Source organism: Lynx canadensis, chromosome F2 (assembly GCF_007474595.2).
Source record: "Lynx canadensis isolate LIC74 chromosome F2, mLynCan4.pri.v2, whole genome shotgun sequence".
Taxonomy (NCBI): domain Eukaryota; kingdom Metazoa; phylum Chordata; class Mammalia; order Carnivora; family Felidae; genus Lynx; species Lynx canadensis.
In genome coordinates, this window is record NC_044320.2 from 1685085 (window position 1) to 1704043 (window position 18959).

Here is an 18959-nt window from a genome sequence, read left to right on the forward strand (position 1 = left end):
CCTCCTGCCGCTCCCAGGAACCCAGGCGGCAGGGCTGGGCCGCCAGGGCTGGGCAGCTCGGGGATTCCTGTTCTCACAGCTCCTCTGCCCGGCTTCCCCTCCCTACTCCGCGCTGCCCCGCCACCCTCCCTCTCTGCCCACCCACTCGCCTTTAATTAGAAATGCCAGGAGAGCAATTTTGGGCAAGCTTTTGCCAGAAAGACATCCCCCCCCCCCCCAACCAGGGGTGGGAGCTCAGAAGGGGAAAGGAGACAGATTGGCTGGGGTGGGGGGAGGGCTTCCAGGAGAGCAGGGGGAAGGGGCTGGGGGGGGGCAGGAGTGGGGATTCCAGAGAGTGTGTGAGTCAGATGAGGGGACAGGTGGGGGTATGAGTGTGTCTGTGGGGAGGTGGGTGGGGGTATGAGTGTGACTGGGGGGCGAGTGGGGGGTATGAGTGTGACTGGGGTGGGTGGGGGTATGAGTGTGTCTGGGGTGGGTGGGGGTATGAGTGTGTCTGGGGGATGGGTGGATAGTGGGTATGGGTGTGTGTGAGGGGTGGGCGGGCGGGGGCATGTGCCAGTGTGCGCCCTGTGTCTGCGGGAGGGTGGGAAGCTGGCCGCAAGGGGCTGCGGTCTCTTGACTCACTGGCCGTGTGTCTGCGGGCCTCTGGCCGTGACCAACGAGTGCTACCTGTGCCCGCAGAACGTCGCAGGGCCTGGGACCCAGAACCATCCATCCTGGGGTAACCCAGAAAGGGTGTCCCTCCCCCACCACTGTTGCCAGGGAGGCAGAAGGGGCCTCCCTCCCGAGGGAATCTCAGCTTCCGGAGCCCCATTCCTTATATGGTGTTTACTTCTCTCTGCCTCTCCTGACTGCTAGGCTGCCGGCACCCCTTCTCCTCCACCCCCGCCTCCTCCTTCCTTCCCTCCCCTCCTTCTCCTCCTTCCTTCCCCCTCCCCCTCCTCCTTCTCCTTCCTTCTCTTCCTTCCTTCCCCCTCCTCCCTCTCCCTCCTCCTTCTCCCTTCCCCCTCCCCCTCTTCCTTCTCCTTTCCCTCCTCCCCCTCCTCCCTTCCCTCCTCCTTCTCCTCTCTTCCCTCCTTTCCTTCCCCTCCTTCCTTCCCCCTCCCCCCCTCCTCCTTCTGCTCCCTTCCCTCCTCCCCCTAACCCCTTCCATCCTCTCAGAAGTCTTGGAGCTTCTGACCAGGTTCCCTCTGTGTCTTGGGGGCTTCAGGGAGCAGTACCCCTTCATCTCCTCCACTGCCCTCACAACCCCCCCTCCCCCCTCCCGCCTCCCCGCAGGGATTGGCGTCCAGACTTCCCCCGGAGGCACCACAGGGACAAGTCTTGGGCCTTCCCAAAGGCGTGGGAGTGGGGGCAGCGGGCGGTCCAGTCCAGCCATTGCCACGCTGGTGTCACACATCCACACCACTGTCAGGGGCCCGGGCAGCGCCCAGGCCTGGGTGCACGACCCTCCCACGTGGGATGCAGGACCAGCCCAGGGCCCCCCCTCCCCCCCCACCCCCCCACCCCCCGACTCGACAGCACCCCAGGGAACGGATAGGCAGGAGCTGGAGGCCACACCAGGGAACTCACCCCTGGCGCCTGGGAGCGCGTCCAGGAAAGCTAGGAGCCTTGGGCTCCAGGAAAGGAGGGGGTCTGGGTGTCTGTCGGGGTCGCTGCCGGGACTCATCCGCGGCTCAACACCCCGCGACCCCGGGCCGGGCCGAGGCAGGGGTGGGGGCGCTGAGGCCCCGGGAGAGCGGAGTCAAGCGCCACCCCGCCCCCCTAGGAAGGACCGACACCAGAGAGGGGGCAGCGGACCCGGGATCCCTGGGGGAGGGGCTTCCTCCTAACCTTTGGGCGCGTGGGGGCGGCAACCGACCCGCCCCGAGCCCCCTGGGGGCACACACCTGCGCTTCCCCGCCGGTCGCGGGCAGGGGCGTGTCGCCGGGTCCGGCCACCTTCCCTCGCCCCGCGGGCTGAATGAGCCGGGGAGGGGGCGCAGGGAGCCAGCCGGCGGATTAGTCACCCCGGCCGATGGCGCGTGCAGGGGGTGGGTGCTCCCTCGGCGCCGGGAGCGCGGGCGGGCGTGGGGGGCGGGGCGCGCGGGGCGGGGCGGCTCGCCGGGGCCAATGGGAGCGGGGGCTCGGCGAGGGGCCGCCCACGGCCGCGCCAGCCGCATAAAGAGCCCGCGCCGGCGGCTGGCCGCAGAGCTCGGCGCCGCCGCTCCGGCCGCTCTCCGCCGCTCTCCCTGCGCTGCCCGCGCTCCCCGCCGCTCTCCCTGCGCTCCGCCGCGCCCGCGCCGAGGACACCGAGGACCCGGCTCCACCGCGCCGCCGGCCCAGGGGCACTTCGCAGCCCGCCGCCTCCCGCCCGTCCGAGCGCCGCGGCCGCCTGCTCACTCCCTCCGATGGAGCTGGACCACATGACGAGCGGCGGCCTCCACGCCTACCCCGGGCCGCGGGGCGGGCCGGCCGCCAAGCCCAACGTGATCCTGCAGATCGGTAAGTGCCGGGCCGAGATGCTGGAGCACGTGCGGAGGACCCACCGGCACCTGCTGACCGAGGTGTCCAAGCAGGTGGAGCGGGAGCTGAAGGGGCTGCACAGGTCGGTGGGTAAGCTGGAGAGCAACCTGGACGGCTACGTGCCCACCGGCGACTCGCAGCGCTGGAAGAAGTCCATCAAGGCCTGCCTGTGCCGCTGCCAGGAGACCATCGCCAACCTGGAGCGCTGGGTCAAGCGCGAGATGCACGTGTGGCGGGAGGTCTTCTACCGGCTGGAGAGGTGGGCCGACCGCCTGGAGTCCATGGGCGGCAAGTACCCCGTGGGCGGCGAGCCGGCCCGCCACACCGTGTCCGTGGGCGTCGGGGGTCCCGAGAGCTACTGCCACGACGCCGATGGGTACGACTACACGGTCAGCCCCTACGCCATCACCCCGCCCCCCGCCGCCGGCGAGCTGCCCGGGCAGGAGCCCGCCGAGGCCCAGCAGTACCCGCCCTGGGCGCCCGGCGAGGACGGGCAGCCCGGCCCCGGCGTGGACACGCAGATCTTCGAGGACCCGAGGGAGTTCCTCAGCCACCTGGAGGAGTACCTGCGGCAGGTGGGCGGCTCCGAGGAGTACTGGCTGTCCCAAATCCAGAACCACATGAACGGGCCGGCCAAGAAGTGGTGGGAGTTCAAGCAGGGCTCCGTGAAGAACTGGGTGGAGTTCAAGAAGGAATTCCTGCAGTACAGCGAGGGCACGCTGTCCCGCGAGGCCATCCAGCGCGAGCTGGACCTGCCCCAGAAACAGGGGGAGCCGCTGGACCAGTTCCTGTGGCGCAAGCGGGACCTGTACCAGACGCTGTACGTGGACGCCGAGGAGGAGGAGATCATCCAGTACGTGGTGGGCACCCTGCAGCCCAAGCTGAAGCGCTTCCTGCGGCACCCGCTGCCCAAGACCCTGGAGCAGCTCATCCAGAGGGGCAAGGAGGTGCAGGATGGCCTGGCCCAGGCCTCCGAGCCCGCCGGCCCCCAGCTGCCCGCCGAGGAGGAGGCCGAGGCCCTCACGCCGGCCCTCACCAGCGAGTCTGTGGCCAGCGACCGGACCCAGCCTGAATAGAGGGCGGCCCAGGCCGCAGCCCGCCCGCCACCCCCCGCCCGTGGCCTTTGCCAACCGGGACTGTCCGAGCCGGGCCGAGCCCCGTGCGGGGGAGCCCTCGTCCCCCGCCCGCTGGGCACCCCACCTCCGCCTCCCGGCCGGACTCGCGCAAACACGCGTCACCCAGACGCGGACACTCTCCCCCCCACCCCCCCAGCAGCAAAGGAGCCCCCCCTCCCCCGTCCTGCGGGGCTCCTGCCTCGTCACCTGCCTTTCTCCTGTCTGTCTTTCCCGGCCCCCATCCGCACCCTGCACACTCTCAGGCCATGACCCGACTTCCAGGCTCCCTTATTCCACCCCGCGCCTGGGCCTTCCGGGCATTCAGAGGTCAAGTGTCCGGGCGGCACAGGCCAGTGCGCACCAAGCTCGAGGGACACCCCGGAACAGACGCGAAGACAGACCGGTGCCGCCGGAACCCTGGCTTCGGCGCGCTGCCTTCTCCTGGCAGTCGCTGCGCGGCCGGCTGGCACTCTCGTCGCCGCCTCGGGCAGCCGGCCAGCCTCGGGCCACGAGGCCCCTCCTCCTGGAGGACAGCTGAAGCGTAAGACGCAGCAGCAGCAGCAGCGGCAGCAGCAGACCTGGCGTCCTGGTGCCTCCTGGCCCCTCAGGTGAGCCCCTGCCCCACGGCACCACCCCGGGGGGGGGCGCTGTAGAGTAGGGAGGACCCAGGGCCCGTCCATTTTCCGGGTGAGCCCACTGAGGCTCAGAGGCATCCCCAGCGAGTTAGCTGCAGGGGTGGGGTGTTGGGGGGCTGCAGCGCAGAGCGGTGGGGAAGGAGCAGAGACCCCAGGGATCGGGGAGGAGGGCTGGGGGAGTGCTGAGCCAGCTCTCACACCACCGACCCGGTGCTTTCTCCTCAGCATCAGTGATTCACACCAGCCTGGAAAAGGATCGGCTGGGCTCGATGACTCACCCACGGCGGGCGGAGGGTCCCACAGGGCCCGAGTCCTCACACTCAGCTGAGGAGCCGGGAGACTGACGACAGGTAAGGGGCCCCATCTCTCCCACCGAGACCCTATCCCTCGGCTGTCCTTCCCGGGGCCCCAGGCCCGGCGGCCCCCAGCGGCGCTCTGGGCGAGCCGGGGGCCGCCCCATAACGTCCACCCACACCCTTCCTGCGGAGTTCCTCCCAGCCTCTGGCCTGTCCCTGACCTCCCCCCCCCCCCCCGTGTCTTTCTTTCAGGTCCCAAGGCTCCCACAGAGTCTTTGCTGCTTGCCTGGCACTTCCCCTCCCTCTCCTCCTGCAAAAGCTGCCTGCACACGAGGAGACGTTGAGGTCGGCGAGAGGGGCTGCAGAGAGGACAGGCCCGGCGGAGAGCTGGAGGTGAAGACGGGCCAGCGTGAGGGCCAGGGCCTGCCGCCAGGCCTGCCCCGCTGGCCACCAGCCCTCCCGCCCCCAGGTCCGCTGCGGCTGGAGTTGGGGTCGGCCACCTCGGGCCCTGCCTCGCTCCAGCCCAGGAACCCCCGGCCACGGCACGGCGGCCGTCCTCTCCTACCAGAGCTTTCCGGGAGCTCTGACGCCGAGGCCACAGCCCCTGCTCCCGCCCGCGGCCCCAGGCCCTCAGCCCCAGCAGCGCCCAGAAGCCTTTGCCCCTGGGGCTTCAGCGGGCCCTCTGCCAGGCCCCGCCATTGCCAGGGTCCGGACCCCCACCTCTCCAAACACCAGCACCCTGGTGCAGACTGGCCACTCAGGTCTGTAGCCCCAGCAGGCCCTGGCTGGGGGTCCTCCTTTCCACCTGTCCAGTGGGGGTTCCCAGGTTCAGAAGACTGGTGTCTGCAGAAGATTCTGTCAACCCCGACATCATGCACTCCTGCCAGCACCCCCAGATTTTATTTTTGCACAGAAGCCATAACCCACACTCACAAGCTGGCACGGGCTGCAGGGAGGCCCCAGGGTCCTCAAGAGGGTGTGGCCAGCCCTCCCTGTCCCCAGTGGATCAGGCCTTGATGTCAGGCCAAGCTGTGTGCAGCCCCCTGTCACCTTCCCTGAAGACAGACTTTTTAAGTTTTTGTTAATAAAACACTGAAACTTCTCGGTGCGCGCTGTCATTTCTCTGTGGACTTGGGTTGGCGGGCATGGGGTGCGGAGGGAGGCAGCTCGGGGTGGTGGGTCCCTGGAGCCCCCACAAGCGCAGACTGAAGGGTCTCTGGGGACCTAGGGAGCACAGGCCCATCACCCCACAGGCCAGTTGGTCAGGGTCCTGGATCCTCAGGGTAGAAGGGCCTTAGGGGCTCCCCCCACAGAAGCGAACGCCTGAGGCGGCCGGCAGTGGGTGAGACTGGGCGGAGCCCTCGTTGTAGCTGAGCTGAGCACTGTGCCCCCAAATCCTCCGCCCACTGCCTGCTGGGGTGTGTGTGGTGGGGGTGTCCTAAGAAGTCTGCTGCCAGGGCTCAGCCCACACGGAGGCCTAGGGCTAGAAGCCAAGGGGGTCTTCTCGGGCATCGAGCCCCGGGGACCCAGGCAAGGCAAGATCCCCACTGGGAGGTGACCCTGACAAGTCCTGGGTCATAAACTTGGTCTCTCCAAGCCTGTCTCCTCATCTGCAAAATGGGCATACCATCACTAATCTAATCCACGCGTGGGTTCGAGAACTGAGACACGAGGGCCGTTCGATGCCCCGTGGGCGGTTGGCCTCGCCTGCCTCTGTGGGGTCACCAGGCCCCCAAGACAGAGGGAGAGATAGCCTGGTGGGGGCTCAAACCCCTGTTCCAGCCAGCGTTCAAGGAGAAGCAGGCCCAGTGGGGGTGGATGGTGAGCGGTTGGTTGTGAGCAGTTTTCTTGCTCAGTTGTGGGCCCGGCTAGGCCAGTGCATAGGCCGTAGGGCAGGCTGGAACCCCCCTCCCCCCCCCACCCCCACCCCCCTCCCCGGGCTCAGGCTGAGCTACTGTGGGACAGCTTCTTCCTAGGTGATGGCTCAGCTCTGCTCTTAAGACCCATCAACGGATTGAGCCAGACCCACCCAGATTGCCTTGGTGATGATCTCCCTTAAAGTCAACTGACGATAGGCTTCGGTCACACCTGCAAAAGGCCTTCATAAGAGTTTGATTGGATGCCCGGGGACGGTTCCCTAGCTAGGGTGACGTGTACAAGTGACCAGCCCCAGTGCCACAGTCATGGACAGGGGCTTGTCAGGTACCCAGCACAGGTCCTGCCCCTCCAAAGGGGCTGCTCTGCTCCGGGGGCGGGGGCAGGGAGTGTGAGCCCCGCCCAGCCTGGGGAGGGCTGCCCCTGCTAGAGCTTCGATGCAGCATCGTGGTGGAGGACGCGGCCTGCTGGGCACACAGGGGAGACCCGGGGCGGGCAGGAAATGAGCCGGAGCAGAAAGCAACACCTGCCACAAGGAAATGTCGTCACCCTCCGCATGGAGAGGGCTGGCGGCCCTGAGCACGGTGCTCCCGTGGCGAAAAGGCAGCCTCTTCCCTATTCTTCCCTCGTATTTCTTTTAAATAATGGCAACTCTGACAAGAATGGGGAGAGGAAATTGACGGGAACAGAAGGCAGGGGCACCATGGTGATGCCTGGGAGGCAGGGATTTCTCCCGGAGACAGGCTACAGCTCACATCAAAGGCTGGAAACTGTAGGGGCCTTTTCTTTTCAATAAGAAGTTACTTCCGGTAATCGGTAATCGGGTGATTGTGAAACAGGCTCTCGGAGCACTTGCAGTAAGTAAGGGAGATGTGGCTGAGTCCCTGTGTCCTCAGAGCCGGGCGGAAGGCGGAGCAGGGGGGGCTCGTGGGGTGGAGGGGCCCAGCCCCAGTGACTCTGGGCACAGGATGTTCCCCATAAGGGCCCGCCTCACCCCTCCCCGGTCCCGCCCATCCATTGTCACAGACCACCCAGCCTCCTCTCCTGACTAGGGGGTGGGGGAGACTGAGGCACGGGGAGGGGCTGTGCTTGCCTCCTTTTGGGGATCAGTGCTGGGACTGGAGGCAGGGCGTCCAGGAGCCCTGGGGGACTCACCCTGCCGACGCAGCTTGGTGGGGGCTTCTGAGCCACGTGGACGTAAGCTCAAGTTCCCAGGGATGCCTTTTCTAGAAAATCAAGTCTGCCCATAGCGCTGGCGTGAGGGTCCGTGGGCAGGGTGCCCAGGCCGCAGTGCGTGCTCAGTGGGTGCCCTGCTGCCCCTGCAGAGCTCAGTGGGGACTTGGGCCTTGCAGATCCCCTGAGGTGCTGTTGGGGATGGGCCGCTGGCCGCAGCAGTTAGGAAACTGCCTCAAAGGGGCACCTGGGGGACTCAGTTAAGTGTCCGACTTCGGCTCAGGTCATGGTCTCACAGTTTGTGGGTTCAAGCCCCGCGTCGGGCTCTGTGCTGACGGCTCGGGGCCTGGTGCCTGCTTCGGATTCTGTGTCTCCCTCCCTCTCTGCCCCTCCCCCGTTCGTGCTCTGTCTCTGTCTCTGTCTCTCTCTCTTTCAGAATAAATAGACATAAAACAATTGTTTTTTAAAAAAGGAAACTGCAGGAAGAAAGGGGCTGGGGAAAGTGTAGCAGTCAGAGGGAGGTCAAGCCGCTGTAACAAAGAGGCCCGACAAACAAAACAGCTTATTTTCTGCCACATAAACATGTGGCTGGCAGCTGGGCTCTATCTGCTTACTCAGGACCTTCCGAGGGCTCTGCCGCCCCCAGGCCACTGTCTCCGTCTGCTGGTGAAGGCCAGAGGAAGGGCCCAGAGACAGGAAAGGCATACCGTAGTGTTTAGGCCCAGGGAGGCCCGGGGAGGAGGCCCATCGCTGCCAGCCACAGCCGGCACAGGGGATGCTGTTTCGGGTCCACAGGCAGCTGCCAAGGGCCCACACGCGTGCAGGAGGGAGGGAGAGGTCTCGGTGGACAGCCGGAGGACAGAAGGCCACATGGAGGACCGTTTGGGGTGATGTGAACTCCACCCTGCCCAACGAAGGTCTGGCCCCTGGCCTTGGCTGCTGGGAGGTCACCGCCAAGCCCGGGGACATCCAGAGTCCAGCGTCCTTGCTTCCCCGGGGCTCTGGGCCACACGGGATCGGCTCGGCCTCCCGAGGGGCCGGAGACTGAGGTCAGCCACGCGGGCAGTGAACCGGGTCTACGCGACGGAAGCCAGATAAAGGCCTCGCACGCCGGGGCTGGGGGCTTCCCCGGTTGGCGACGCTGGTGCGTGCCATCACGTCGCTGCCCACGGCCCCACGGGGAGGGGACAGTTTGCACCCTCCTGGGCCCTGCCCGGTGCGCCCCAACCCCTGGCTGATGGTGGTGTGTGTCCTTTCCCCGCGACAAACCGTGACTGCGAGCGTGACGCCCCCCGGGGGTGCTGGGAGTCCTCCTGGCGGACGATCCCGGGGACCCCAGAGTCTACAGCTGGCATCAGAAGTGAGGGTGATCTGGAGGATTGTTCCAGGTGACACCATTTCACAGGTGATGTGACTCTAGTCCATAAGGGACTTTTAACTCCAAGAGGATTTAGGATTAACGTAGACACTTAAAAGAGAGATGGGGCGCCGTGGTTCAGTCGGACTTCGGCTCAGGTCACGATCTCACGGCTCACGGGTTCAAGCCCTGCCCCCGGCTCTGTGCTGACAGCGCGGAGCCTGCTTCGTATCCTCTGTCTTCCTCTCTCTCTCTCCCCCACTCGTGTTCCCTCTCTCAAAAATAAATAAACTAAAAAAGAAGTTTAAAAGAGAATCAACCTCAAAACGTTACCATCTTTGCCAAGAATTAGTATGTGCTTCATATTTTAAGCATTTTCACACTGCAGACAATTTGGCTGATAGAAATGATGCCGACGCGGACTGTCTCACTGGGCCCCTGGTTACGCTCGCGGCTTTGGGTAGAAACCATATACGATTTTATGTACAGTGTTGGAACGTTGGGGAGAGCTTAAGAACCACCATACCGTTCAGCATCATTTACTGAGTTTATAATAATTAAGTTTTTGGAAACTTCACGTCTGACAAAGTAGATTCCATGTAGAATATATTAATCTTATGGATGTAGCTTAAAAGGCTTGAAGACAGGGGCACCCGCGTGGCTCAGTCAGTCGAACGTTGGACTTTGGCTCAGGTCACGATCTCACGGTTCGGTTCATGGGTTCGAGCCCCGCATCTGGCTCTGCACTGAGAGTATAGAGCCTGCTTGGGATACTCTCTGCCCCTCCTCTCCCCCTGCCCCTCTCCCCCTCCCTCTGCCCTTCCCCCCCTCTCCTTACCTCTCCACCTCTCTCTGCCCCTCTCCCCACCCGCTCTGCTCCTCTCCCCTCTGCCCTTCCCCCTCTCTCTGTCCCTTCCCAGAGTGCTGGCCTGCCACAGGCAAGGTCTCTCTCTCTCTCTCTCTCAAAAAGAAAAGGCTTGAAGACATAAATGGGACCAAACGTTACTTTGAAGTGCCCTCAAGTGGCTCTGAGCAGTGAGGACTGCAAGTGTAACTTGGAATCTGAAGGGAAAGCTTGGTTGGGGGTCGGTAATTGGCCTGTTCCAGCACTAGTTTAAAGAACAAAGTGGCCTCTGAGCCCTCGGCCCAGCACAGGAGCGCTCCCTCGCAGGGGACTGCCGTCCCCGTGCCCCTTGAGTGACTGGTGGCCACTGTCCAGCTGACCTGTCCTGCCCCCGATGCCCCCGCTCCCCATCTCGTCCCCTGCTCTGCTCCCCGGGCTCCTGCTTTTCCTCCTTCTTCCCTCCTCTTCCTTTCAGTTGGATCTCTTTGGGGTCTCCGGGTCCCTGTTGTCTCTGTCTCCATCTCTCTCTGTCTCTCTCCTTTATGACAGGATTCCCATGATAGGGTCCCCTAAGATGGGCTCCCTAGAAGAGGATCCCCTAGGACAGGATCCCCTAGGGCAGGCTCCTCTAGGACAGGATCCCCTAGGACGGGATCCCCTATGATGGGTGCCTCTAGGATGGGATGCTCTAGGGTGGGCTCCTCTAGGACGGGATCCCCTAGGACAGGATCCCCTAGGACAGGCTCCCCTGGGACAGGCTCCCCTGGGATGGGGTCCTCTAGGACGGGATCCCCTAAGACAGGATCCCCCAGGACACGATCCCCTAGGACAGGCTCCCCTGGGACAGGCTCCCCTAGGACAGGCTCCTCTGGGACGGGCTCCCCTAAGACAGGATCCCCCAGGACGGGATCCCCTAGGACAGGCTCCTCTAGGACAGGATCCCCTAGGACGGGATCCCCTATGATGGGTGCCTCTAGGATGGGATGCTCTAGGGTGGGGTCCTCTAGGACGGGATCCCCTAGGACAGGATCCCCTAGGACAGGCTCCCCTGGGACAGGCTCCCCTGGGATGGGGTCCTCTAGGACGGGATCCCCTAAGACAGGATCCCCCAGGACACGATCCCCTAGGACAGGCTCCCCTGGGACAGGATCCCCTAGGACAGACTCCTCTGGGACGGGCTCCCCTAAGACTGGATCCCCTAGGACAGGATCCCCTAGGTCGGGGTCCCCTTCGACAGCCCCATATTCTCAACCTGGAAACTGAGGCACAAGGAGGTACAGGGACAAGACCAAGATTGCCATGGACGGCTAGACTCTTGCTCCCCATGCCTCCTGCCTGGAAGATGCTGGCAACAGTGTCCTCACCGGAGGGATGTTTCTGAGCCCACACCCTCCCCCACTCCGCCTGGCACACGCTCCCCCTCCTGGAGGCAAAGGGGCAGGTGGTCCTGTGTCTACAGGAGAGCGCTCTGCTTCGGGCCCTGCCTTTGCCCCCACCGACCCCTTGTTCCAGATCCAGCCCGGACCGTGAAGCTCCCCGTGCTTCTTCCTCCCCTGGGCTCCTCCACCAAAGTCCCCGCAGACCCGCCACCCAGGGGCTCCCCCACGCTGCTGCGCTCCCAGCCTCTGCCCTACTTTCCGGGCAGTAGCCATCGCCCGTCTCCTCCGGGAGGGAGGCCGGGCAGACGCAGCCCCGCGGCCCTGGGCTCCAGTGGCCCCAGCATGGGGCCAGGAGCTGCAAGGGGGTCCTCCGGCCCGCAGCCCCCATCCCCCTCTCCGATGGAGCCTCAGAGCCGGACCGGCCGCCGTATGGACTGGGAGGCGGAGGCCCCGGAGGGGCAGGGAGTCGCCAGGTGAACCAGACGGCCCCCTTCGAACCTCTGTCCGCTTCAGGCTGAGTCCTTGGGGCGGCGTGAAAGCCGGACATCCGGAGGCAAGCTTTCCTTCCTGGGCCTCGTCCTCTCTTGTCCCCCCTCCCCTCCCTCTGCAGCCCCACCCGGGCACCTCTGCGGGCACGCCGCTCCCCTCCCTTAGCCACGCCAAAGCCGCCCTGCCCAGATGACCAGACGACCCCAGCGCCGACCCCGGGCCACCCTGGGGGACGCGGCTGAGGGCAGCGTGGCCTGAGCCGGGAGCTGAAGCCAGACCGCGTGTCACCGCCAGGGGCACCCCAGACCCTTCACCGCGGCTGACCAGTCCCACTCTCGACTCTGCACCCGAATCTGCACCCTTCGCCCCGGGCCTCGCGATGCCCCCAGTCCCGGCTGGAACCTGCTTGTCCTCCCACAGTCTCAGACTGCGTCTGCAGGGAGCCCCAATTCCAGACCCCTGCTCCCAGCCGCCGCCCCGCTGTGCCGGGGGGCGACACCTCACGGGCCAGAAGCCCCTTTGGCAGGCCTCCCTGGCCTCCTCGTCCCCCTCCTTCCCCGGCCCCCCTCTCTCTGTCTCTACCTCTGCCCCCTTCTCTCTGTGCAGCCTCCTCTGGCCCCTCCCGTCCTGCCAGCCACTTTGTCCTTCCAGAATCCCTTAGAAGCAAACCTCCTCCCGCCCCCCCCCCCCCCCCCCCATTCCCTCCCGTAGGCCCCCGCCCTCTGCCTGGCTCTCCCCAGCTATTTCCTGCCGCCCACCTCTGTGCACACTGCTCAAGAACGCCTCCTCCCTCGGACCTGCCCTCTGCAGGAGCCCTGGACCTTGGGCACAGCCCCACCTGAATGACTTCTGAGCACAGCGTCCTCGGCTCAGGCCCAGAAAGGGCCGGGGGCGGGGGGGGGGGGGGGGTCCCTCTCCGAGTCCCTTCCCCTGTCCACGGCTGGGCCCCAAGCTTGGCTCTGACCCACGGGAGGACACGCGCCAGCCGCGCCCCCCTCTGCCCCGCCTCTGAGCCTTGGTGCCACACAGAGCGTGCCAGGCTCCGGCCCGGGCGCCCGGAAGAGGGGCGTCTTGTTTAGAGGCTGCTCCCCAAAGACAGCAGCTACTTGATGAGGGAGCAAGCACCCCGCCCCAAGGGTAACCGGATGGCTCTAGAAGGAGGGTCAGACCGGGGACTTCTGAGGCCCTCTGACGCCTCGCTTGCTCAGTCCTCCGGATGGCGCACCGGGAGCCACAACGCTGCCTCCACCCCCTCGCAGGGACCGGCCACCGTCCGCCAGACTTCTATTCATCCTCCAAAGCCCTGCTGTCTGTCGTTCTCTCCTCTGTGTCTGGCGTCTTCCATGCCAGGAGTCTGGGCTGTGAAGGAGGCTATTTTTAGCCTCTGTTATCCCCGTAATTATCTTGTCTCTGTTTTGCCCTGTATTGGTGGAGTTCTGCCGGAAAATGTCAGTCTGTCTCCACACTCGGGAAATGGGAGCGAGGGAGACCCTCACCGTGGAATGGGAGGGCGCCCCCCGCCGCGCTCAGAGAGCCCCCCGGGGAGCTCCGCTCTGTGCACGACCCGCCAGAGACGTGGGCCCCACCTAACCGAGGCCAGGAGGACTTTACAGGAAACCGTGACCCCTCCGGCCACAGGGAGCTGGGGATCCCAGGCCGTGGGGCTGGGGAGGGCCCCCACGGCCCTGGAAGTAGGGCCTGGCCTGGATGAGGCGCCCTGAAACCGCGTCCGTAATGAATTCTTGTCGGTGCGCGTTCAGACCTGGCCCTGGAGAGCAGAAGCGTCGCTTTCCCCCGATCCCCGGCTGAGGCAAGATCTGGCGGTCCACTCAGACCCCCACATCTCCCGGAGCCCGTCGCGGTCAGGAAGGAACCCGTGTGCCCCCGCTGCTCCTCGAAGCCTCCGAGGAGACCCTAACTGGGGCGTGCTCCTTTGCGCAGGTGAATCGCCGCCGTGCGGGGCTCCGGGTCAAGAAGAGATAGGGTGGGGGCCTGTGTGCTGCTGTCTGGGGCCGTGGGGTTCCGAGTCCGGCCGCGGGCTGGAGATAGGCGCCTGTGGGGACAGAGGCATGGGACGAGGCTGCTCCGCCCGGGGGGGCGGGGGTGGTGACGTGGCCCGGGGTCTGGGGCTGGGACGCCCCCTAGGACTCCAGTTCCTGGGCCCCGGACCTCAACACCTCCCCGAAATCTGACGTGTGACGCCGTCGGGCATCTCTGCGTCCAAGCTTCCCTTGGCTCCCGCTGGCCTGGCCTGAAAGGCCCTTCCAGGGCCATCCCTCCCTGGATGCTTGTTTTTGGGAGTTGTTGTTCCTTATTTAGTGTGTTCCTGCATTTCTCCCCTGCCCCATCATCCAGGTGTTGCCATGGGAACCAGGCTGTGGTACCCATGGCATCCTTGATGGATGAGTTTCAGGCACCTGTGTGTGTGCGTGTGCGTGTGTGTAGTAGGGGGTGTGTGTGGAGGGAGGGGGTAGGCGTGTACGGGGAGCAGCGGGGGCAGGGGCTGACAAGGGCCCCTGGGGTTCCGGATCCATCAGGAGGCGCAAGGGGGTGGTGATCAGAAATCTCCATTCGTGGTCCCATCACCGCCACTGTCCTGTTCCTCATGGTAGCCCCTCCTGCTGTCACCATCCCAGCCGGGCTGACATCAGTGTCCAGAAAGGCCCCCAGTGGCCTCACGTCATCCCCCGTGCCCTCACAGCTGCCCCCTCCCTCCGCCTCTCCCTTGACGACCGGGACCAGCGGCACGGCTGAGCCCCCTCCTCGTGTGGCTTGGGCAGCTGTGGCCTCCGCGCTGGCCGCGGGGCCCCCAGCAGTGACACGGGTCAGAGTGTCTGCCTCCCGCAGACTCACTGGGCTCCCGTCCTCCCCCTCAGTCTCCCCATCTCTGCGGTGGCAGCCGTGAGGTCACCCTCACACCTGCAGAGTCCTCCCCTGGTATCCGCTCCTGGGACCCAGACCACGGAGGGTGGGGGGCGGAGGGGAGCGGGGCTGCCGTGGGGGGGGGGGCTGTGGCGCTAAGAGCAGCTCCGCGCTGTCTCGGTGCCAGCGTCCCGATGAGCTGCGTGGGAGGGAGAGGAGAGCCAGGAGACTGCAGGGCCGCAGCCTCCTCCCTCCTCCTGCTCTCCCTCCCCCCTGCCCGCCCCCTCCCCTGCCCCCACGCCAACGCGTGGGCCGTTGGGGAGGGGATGGGGGCGGTCTCTGGAGAGCCAGAAGGAGGAGGGGGGGTGTCTCATCCCAGGGCAGAGCCGGCCCCCAAACCACGCTCTGCTCCCAGCCCTGCAGACCCCACAAAGGACGGTCGGGGCCGCGTGTCGCCTTACGCTGACCACTTCCTCACTGGCAATGCTGTGCATTTACCGGGTTAAATAAAATGCGTGATTTAAATGAATTTCTCTGGTTGCCAGAACGTTGTAAGTCACATTGGCGGCTCGCTCTCTGTTGCCGGGTGCTGGGCGCCTCACCCAGGGAACATCTCCGGGAGGGGCAGGGGCTGGTCGGCTGGGCCCGACCGCCGGGTGAAGGGGCCGGGTCCCAGGGTTGCGGGAGCTCTGGCTTCCCCGGCCGTCATCCGGGAGCCCTAGGGGCCCCAGAGGCTGTGAGGGGTCTCCGGGAAGAGGCCAGAGTCACCGCAGGGGTGTGGTTCCCGAGCCCCGAGGCCGCAGGGAATTGTGGCCAGGAGAGATCCCAGGGGAGCCAGCCTGCTTCCCGCGCAGGGCCAATTGGGTGCTTATCCAACCGCGGGAAGGGATCCCTCCCACAAAACCCACACCAGCTGAGATGTGGGGCTGGGGCCCAGCCTGCAGCCACCCTGCCCCCACAGTGGCACCCCAGCCCCGCTCCAGGGCAGGCCCTTCCTCTTGCCTTCTGCCCTCCCTCCCTGGGCCTCAGCCCCCCTGGGGGCAGCTGACCCACCCCCTCCAACCCAGGGGCTCCCGTCATGGTCACCCCAGCCCTCGGGGACCTGGGTTAAAGACTCCTGGGCTGTGCCTGAGGCCTGCCCTGTGGACTGTTGCGAGGGAAGGAGTGGAAAGTGAATTTCTAACAGGCCTTCCAAATGTTGTCATGGTGATGCGGATCAAAGCCCCTGGGGGGGGACTCCCTGTCCCATCCCCACATAGGAGGCCACACTTCCCTTGCCTTCAGTGCGGGCACCTGAAGGACAGTCAGGTCAGTCTCAGGGGAATGGCCCAGGGGGCTGTGGATGGCTGCCTGTAGCCCCCCCAACTAGCCGGTGACGCCTTCGTCCAAGAGGTGCCACCTGCCTGTGAACACGGCAGTCCAGAAAGGGGCTGGGGACCGGTGGGGCCTCTGGGCCCGGCCCACAGACTGAACCCTTGCTCATGGCCTCCTCTGTCCCCTGGCCTTGGACGTGGGGCTGGGTGGTGCCGGTGCCCGGATGTGTGTGTGGGGGGACTCGGGGCCTGCCCCCCAAGATGCCAGCCCGTCTGTGCCCTGGACTCAGCTGTTCAGAGAGCCCAGACTTGTGCGGCCAGGCCCTCTGCGCCCGGGTCCCCCGGCGGGGGGTGCGGCCGCCCTCCCGGGAGACCTCCGACTTCCACCGACGGGCAGCTCTGTGGCCGTGGGACACCCATCAAAATGCACATAATTCTTGTCCGTGGAAACCCCGCTAAGTCTGGTGGCAGGCAGGTGACCACTGCCCCATCCACCTGCAGGTTCATTTCCACATTCCTTCTTCCCTGTGTCCGTGTGGGGCTCTGGTCGGAACATCTTACGGGTTTTGACGGGGAGTCAACCCTTACCGGGCACGAGCTCTGGCTCACGTGCGTTTCTTCCCCTTTGGCCAGAAAACCGGAATATGTGCTTCCCTTCACCTGCAGCGACCCGGGCCCCACTGAACCTCAAGCCTTCCTGGAGCCCCGACCTCAGGCCTCCCTGGAGGTTTTCCTGGGGGATCCGCAGCCTGTCTGGCTCCTGCTACCCCTCCTCTCTCCTCCTGGACCCGCCTGCAGCCTCCGCCTCGGCCCTGTTTCCTGCTGTCCTCACAGCCCTGCGATGGCAGGTGGGCTCCCCAAGGGGGGCGGGGCTTAGGTATGCTAGAATGACCCCATCCCCCCTTACTTCTGGACCCTCACTGTCAGGACCAGGGGCGGGAGCGTCACACCCTTCCTGCCCCCGAGTCTCCAGCTCTAGTCCTCGCAGCAGTTCTGAGATGAGTCCAGCCTTCCGAGTCTGTTCATGCAGGCTTCCTCCTGCTGTTTCCCCTTCCTCCCGTGTGCGGGGCCCGCTCCTGCCGTGTCCCCAGGAGCACCCTTTATTCTTTCCCTTCCCTCTCTTCCAAAAGGCTGGGTACTTCCATGTGCACCCCTCCCAGGACAGCCCCACCCCCCACCCCCTACCCCCCTACACTGCACCTTGTGCTACATTGTGTTGCATTGTCATTTTCCTTCCTGGGCTCAGTTCCTCACCTCCTCCAGGTTTGTTTTATGAAGTTAGTACTACCAGAAAGAGACAGTACAAAAAGAAAGAAAGAAAGAAAGAAAGAAAGAAAGAAAGAAAGAAGAGAAAAGAAAGAAAAGAAAGAAAGAAAGAAAGGAAGAAACAAGGAAAGAAGAGAAAAGAAAGAAAGAAAGAAAGGAAAGAGGAAAGAAAGAAAGGAAAGAGGAAAGAAAGAAATAACAGGAAATAGATAACAAGGAAAGATAGAAAGGAATGAAATAAATAAATAAATAAAGAAATATAGAAACAATTAAATATAAAGAAAAAAATAAGAAATAAACAATAAATAAAAAAAATAAATAAAAAGACACAATTAAATAAACATTAAATAAATAATAAACAATTAAAGAAATATAATAACAATGATTAATTAATAAAACAATTAAATAATAAATAATATATAAACATTAAATATATAAATAAAGAATAACTTAATAAACAATTAATAAATTAAACATGAAATAAATAATAAATAACAATTAAATAATTATTAATTAACAAGTAAATAAAGAAATAAATATATAAACATAATATAAATAAAATAAATAATAAATAACAAGTAAATAATTAACAAAAAATAAATAATAATAAAGAAATAACATGAAATAAATAAACCAGGTAAAGTAAGTAAACAATGAAATAAAGAAAGAAGAAATAAGAAATAGAAGAAGAGGAGGGAAAAACACAGATCAGTGTCTCTCATAAATATAGGTACAAAGATCCCTAACAAAATAGAAGCAAATAGAATGTCGTGGTGTATAAAAATAATCATGTACTGTGACCGAGAGGCTTGTTCCTAGGGTGCAAGGCTGGCTCAGCATTTGAAAATAAGCAATGTAATTCACCATATTAATGGGCCAAGACGATAAATCACATGATCATGTCTCTTGATACTGAAAGAGTAGTTGAGAAAATGTAACACTTTGGTCACGATAAAAACTTGCAGAAAAATAGGAATCGAGGGGAGTTCTCTCGACCTGATAGTCTACAAGAAACTTACACCTAACATCACACCAGTGGTAAAAGACCAAACGTTTTCCTCCCAAGATCGGGAATAGTGGAAGTCCTAGCCACTGCAATAAAGCAAGAAAAATACATAAAAGGCGTACAGATAGAAAGGAGGAGATAACACTATCCTCATTTACAGATGTCACAATCGTCTGTGTAGAAAATCCCAAAAAAAACCTTTCGAGCTAATAAGTGGGTTCAATAAGGTCACAAATGAGATCAACACACAAAAATCAGTTGTGTGGGGCACCCGGGTGGCTCAGTCAGTTAAGCATCTGCCTTCAGCTCAGGTCATGATCTCGCGGTCCGTGAGTTCGAGCTCCGCGTCGGGCTCTGTGCTGACAGCTCAGAGCCTGGAGCCTGTTTCGGATTCTGTGTCTCCCTCTCTCTCTCTCCCCTGCCTCTGCTCATGCTCTGTCTCTCTCTGTCTCAAGAATAAATAAACATTAAAAAATAAAAAAAATCAGTTGTGTATTTCTATGTACCAGCAATGAACACGTGGAAACAGAAATAGAAATATCATTTACAGTTGCTGGGGAAAAAATGAAATACTTAGGTGTAAATTTAATAGAACATGCTCAGGCCTTGTCTGCTGTAAGTACAAAAGATTGATGAAATTCAAGAGGCTCTAAATAAAAGGAGTGACATACCATATTCATGGATTAGAAAAGTCAACAGGGTGAAGATGTCAATTCTCCACAAATTTATGTAAGTTTTAAGGCAACTCCTGTCAAAATTCCACAAGGACTTTTTGTAGCTATGGACAAGATTCTTCCAAAATTCTAAAATTTACAGGACAAGGCCAAGGAACCAGAATAGTTCCT

The 18959-nt window shown here is 62.1% G+C and overlaps 1 protein-coding gene across 1 annotated transcript; it reads left to right on the plus strand.

Annotated features, from left to right (window-relative positions):
• Positions 1 to 2389: 2389 nt before the first annotated feature.
• On the plus strand, positions 2390 to 5638 carry ARC (activity regulated cytoskeleton associated protein). Its single transcript, XM_030304135.1, has 3 exons — positions 2390 to 4227; positions 4480 to 4604; positions 4803 to 5638. The coding sequence occupies exon 1, from the start codon at positions 2390 to 2392 to the stop codon at positions 3578 to 3580; it is 1191 nt and encodes a 396-aa protein (XP_030159995.1). The 3' UTR covers positions 3581 to 4227; positions 4480 to 4604; positions 4803 to 5638.
• The last annotated feature ends 13321 nt before the right edge of the window (positions 5639 to 18959 follow it).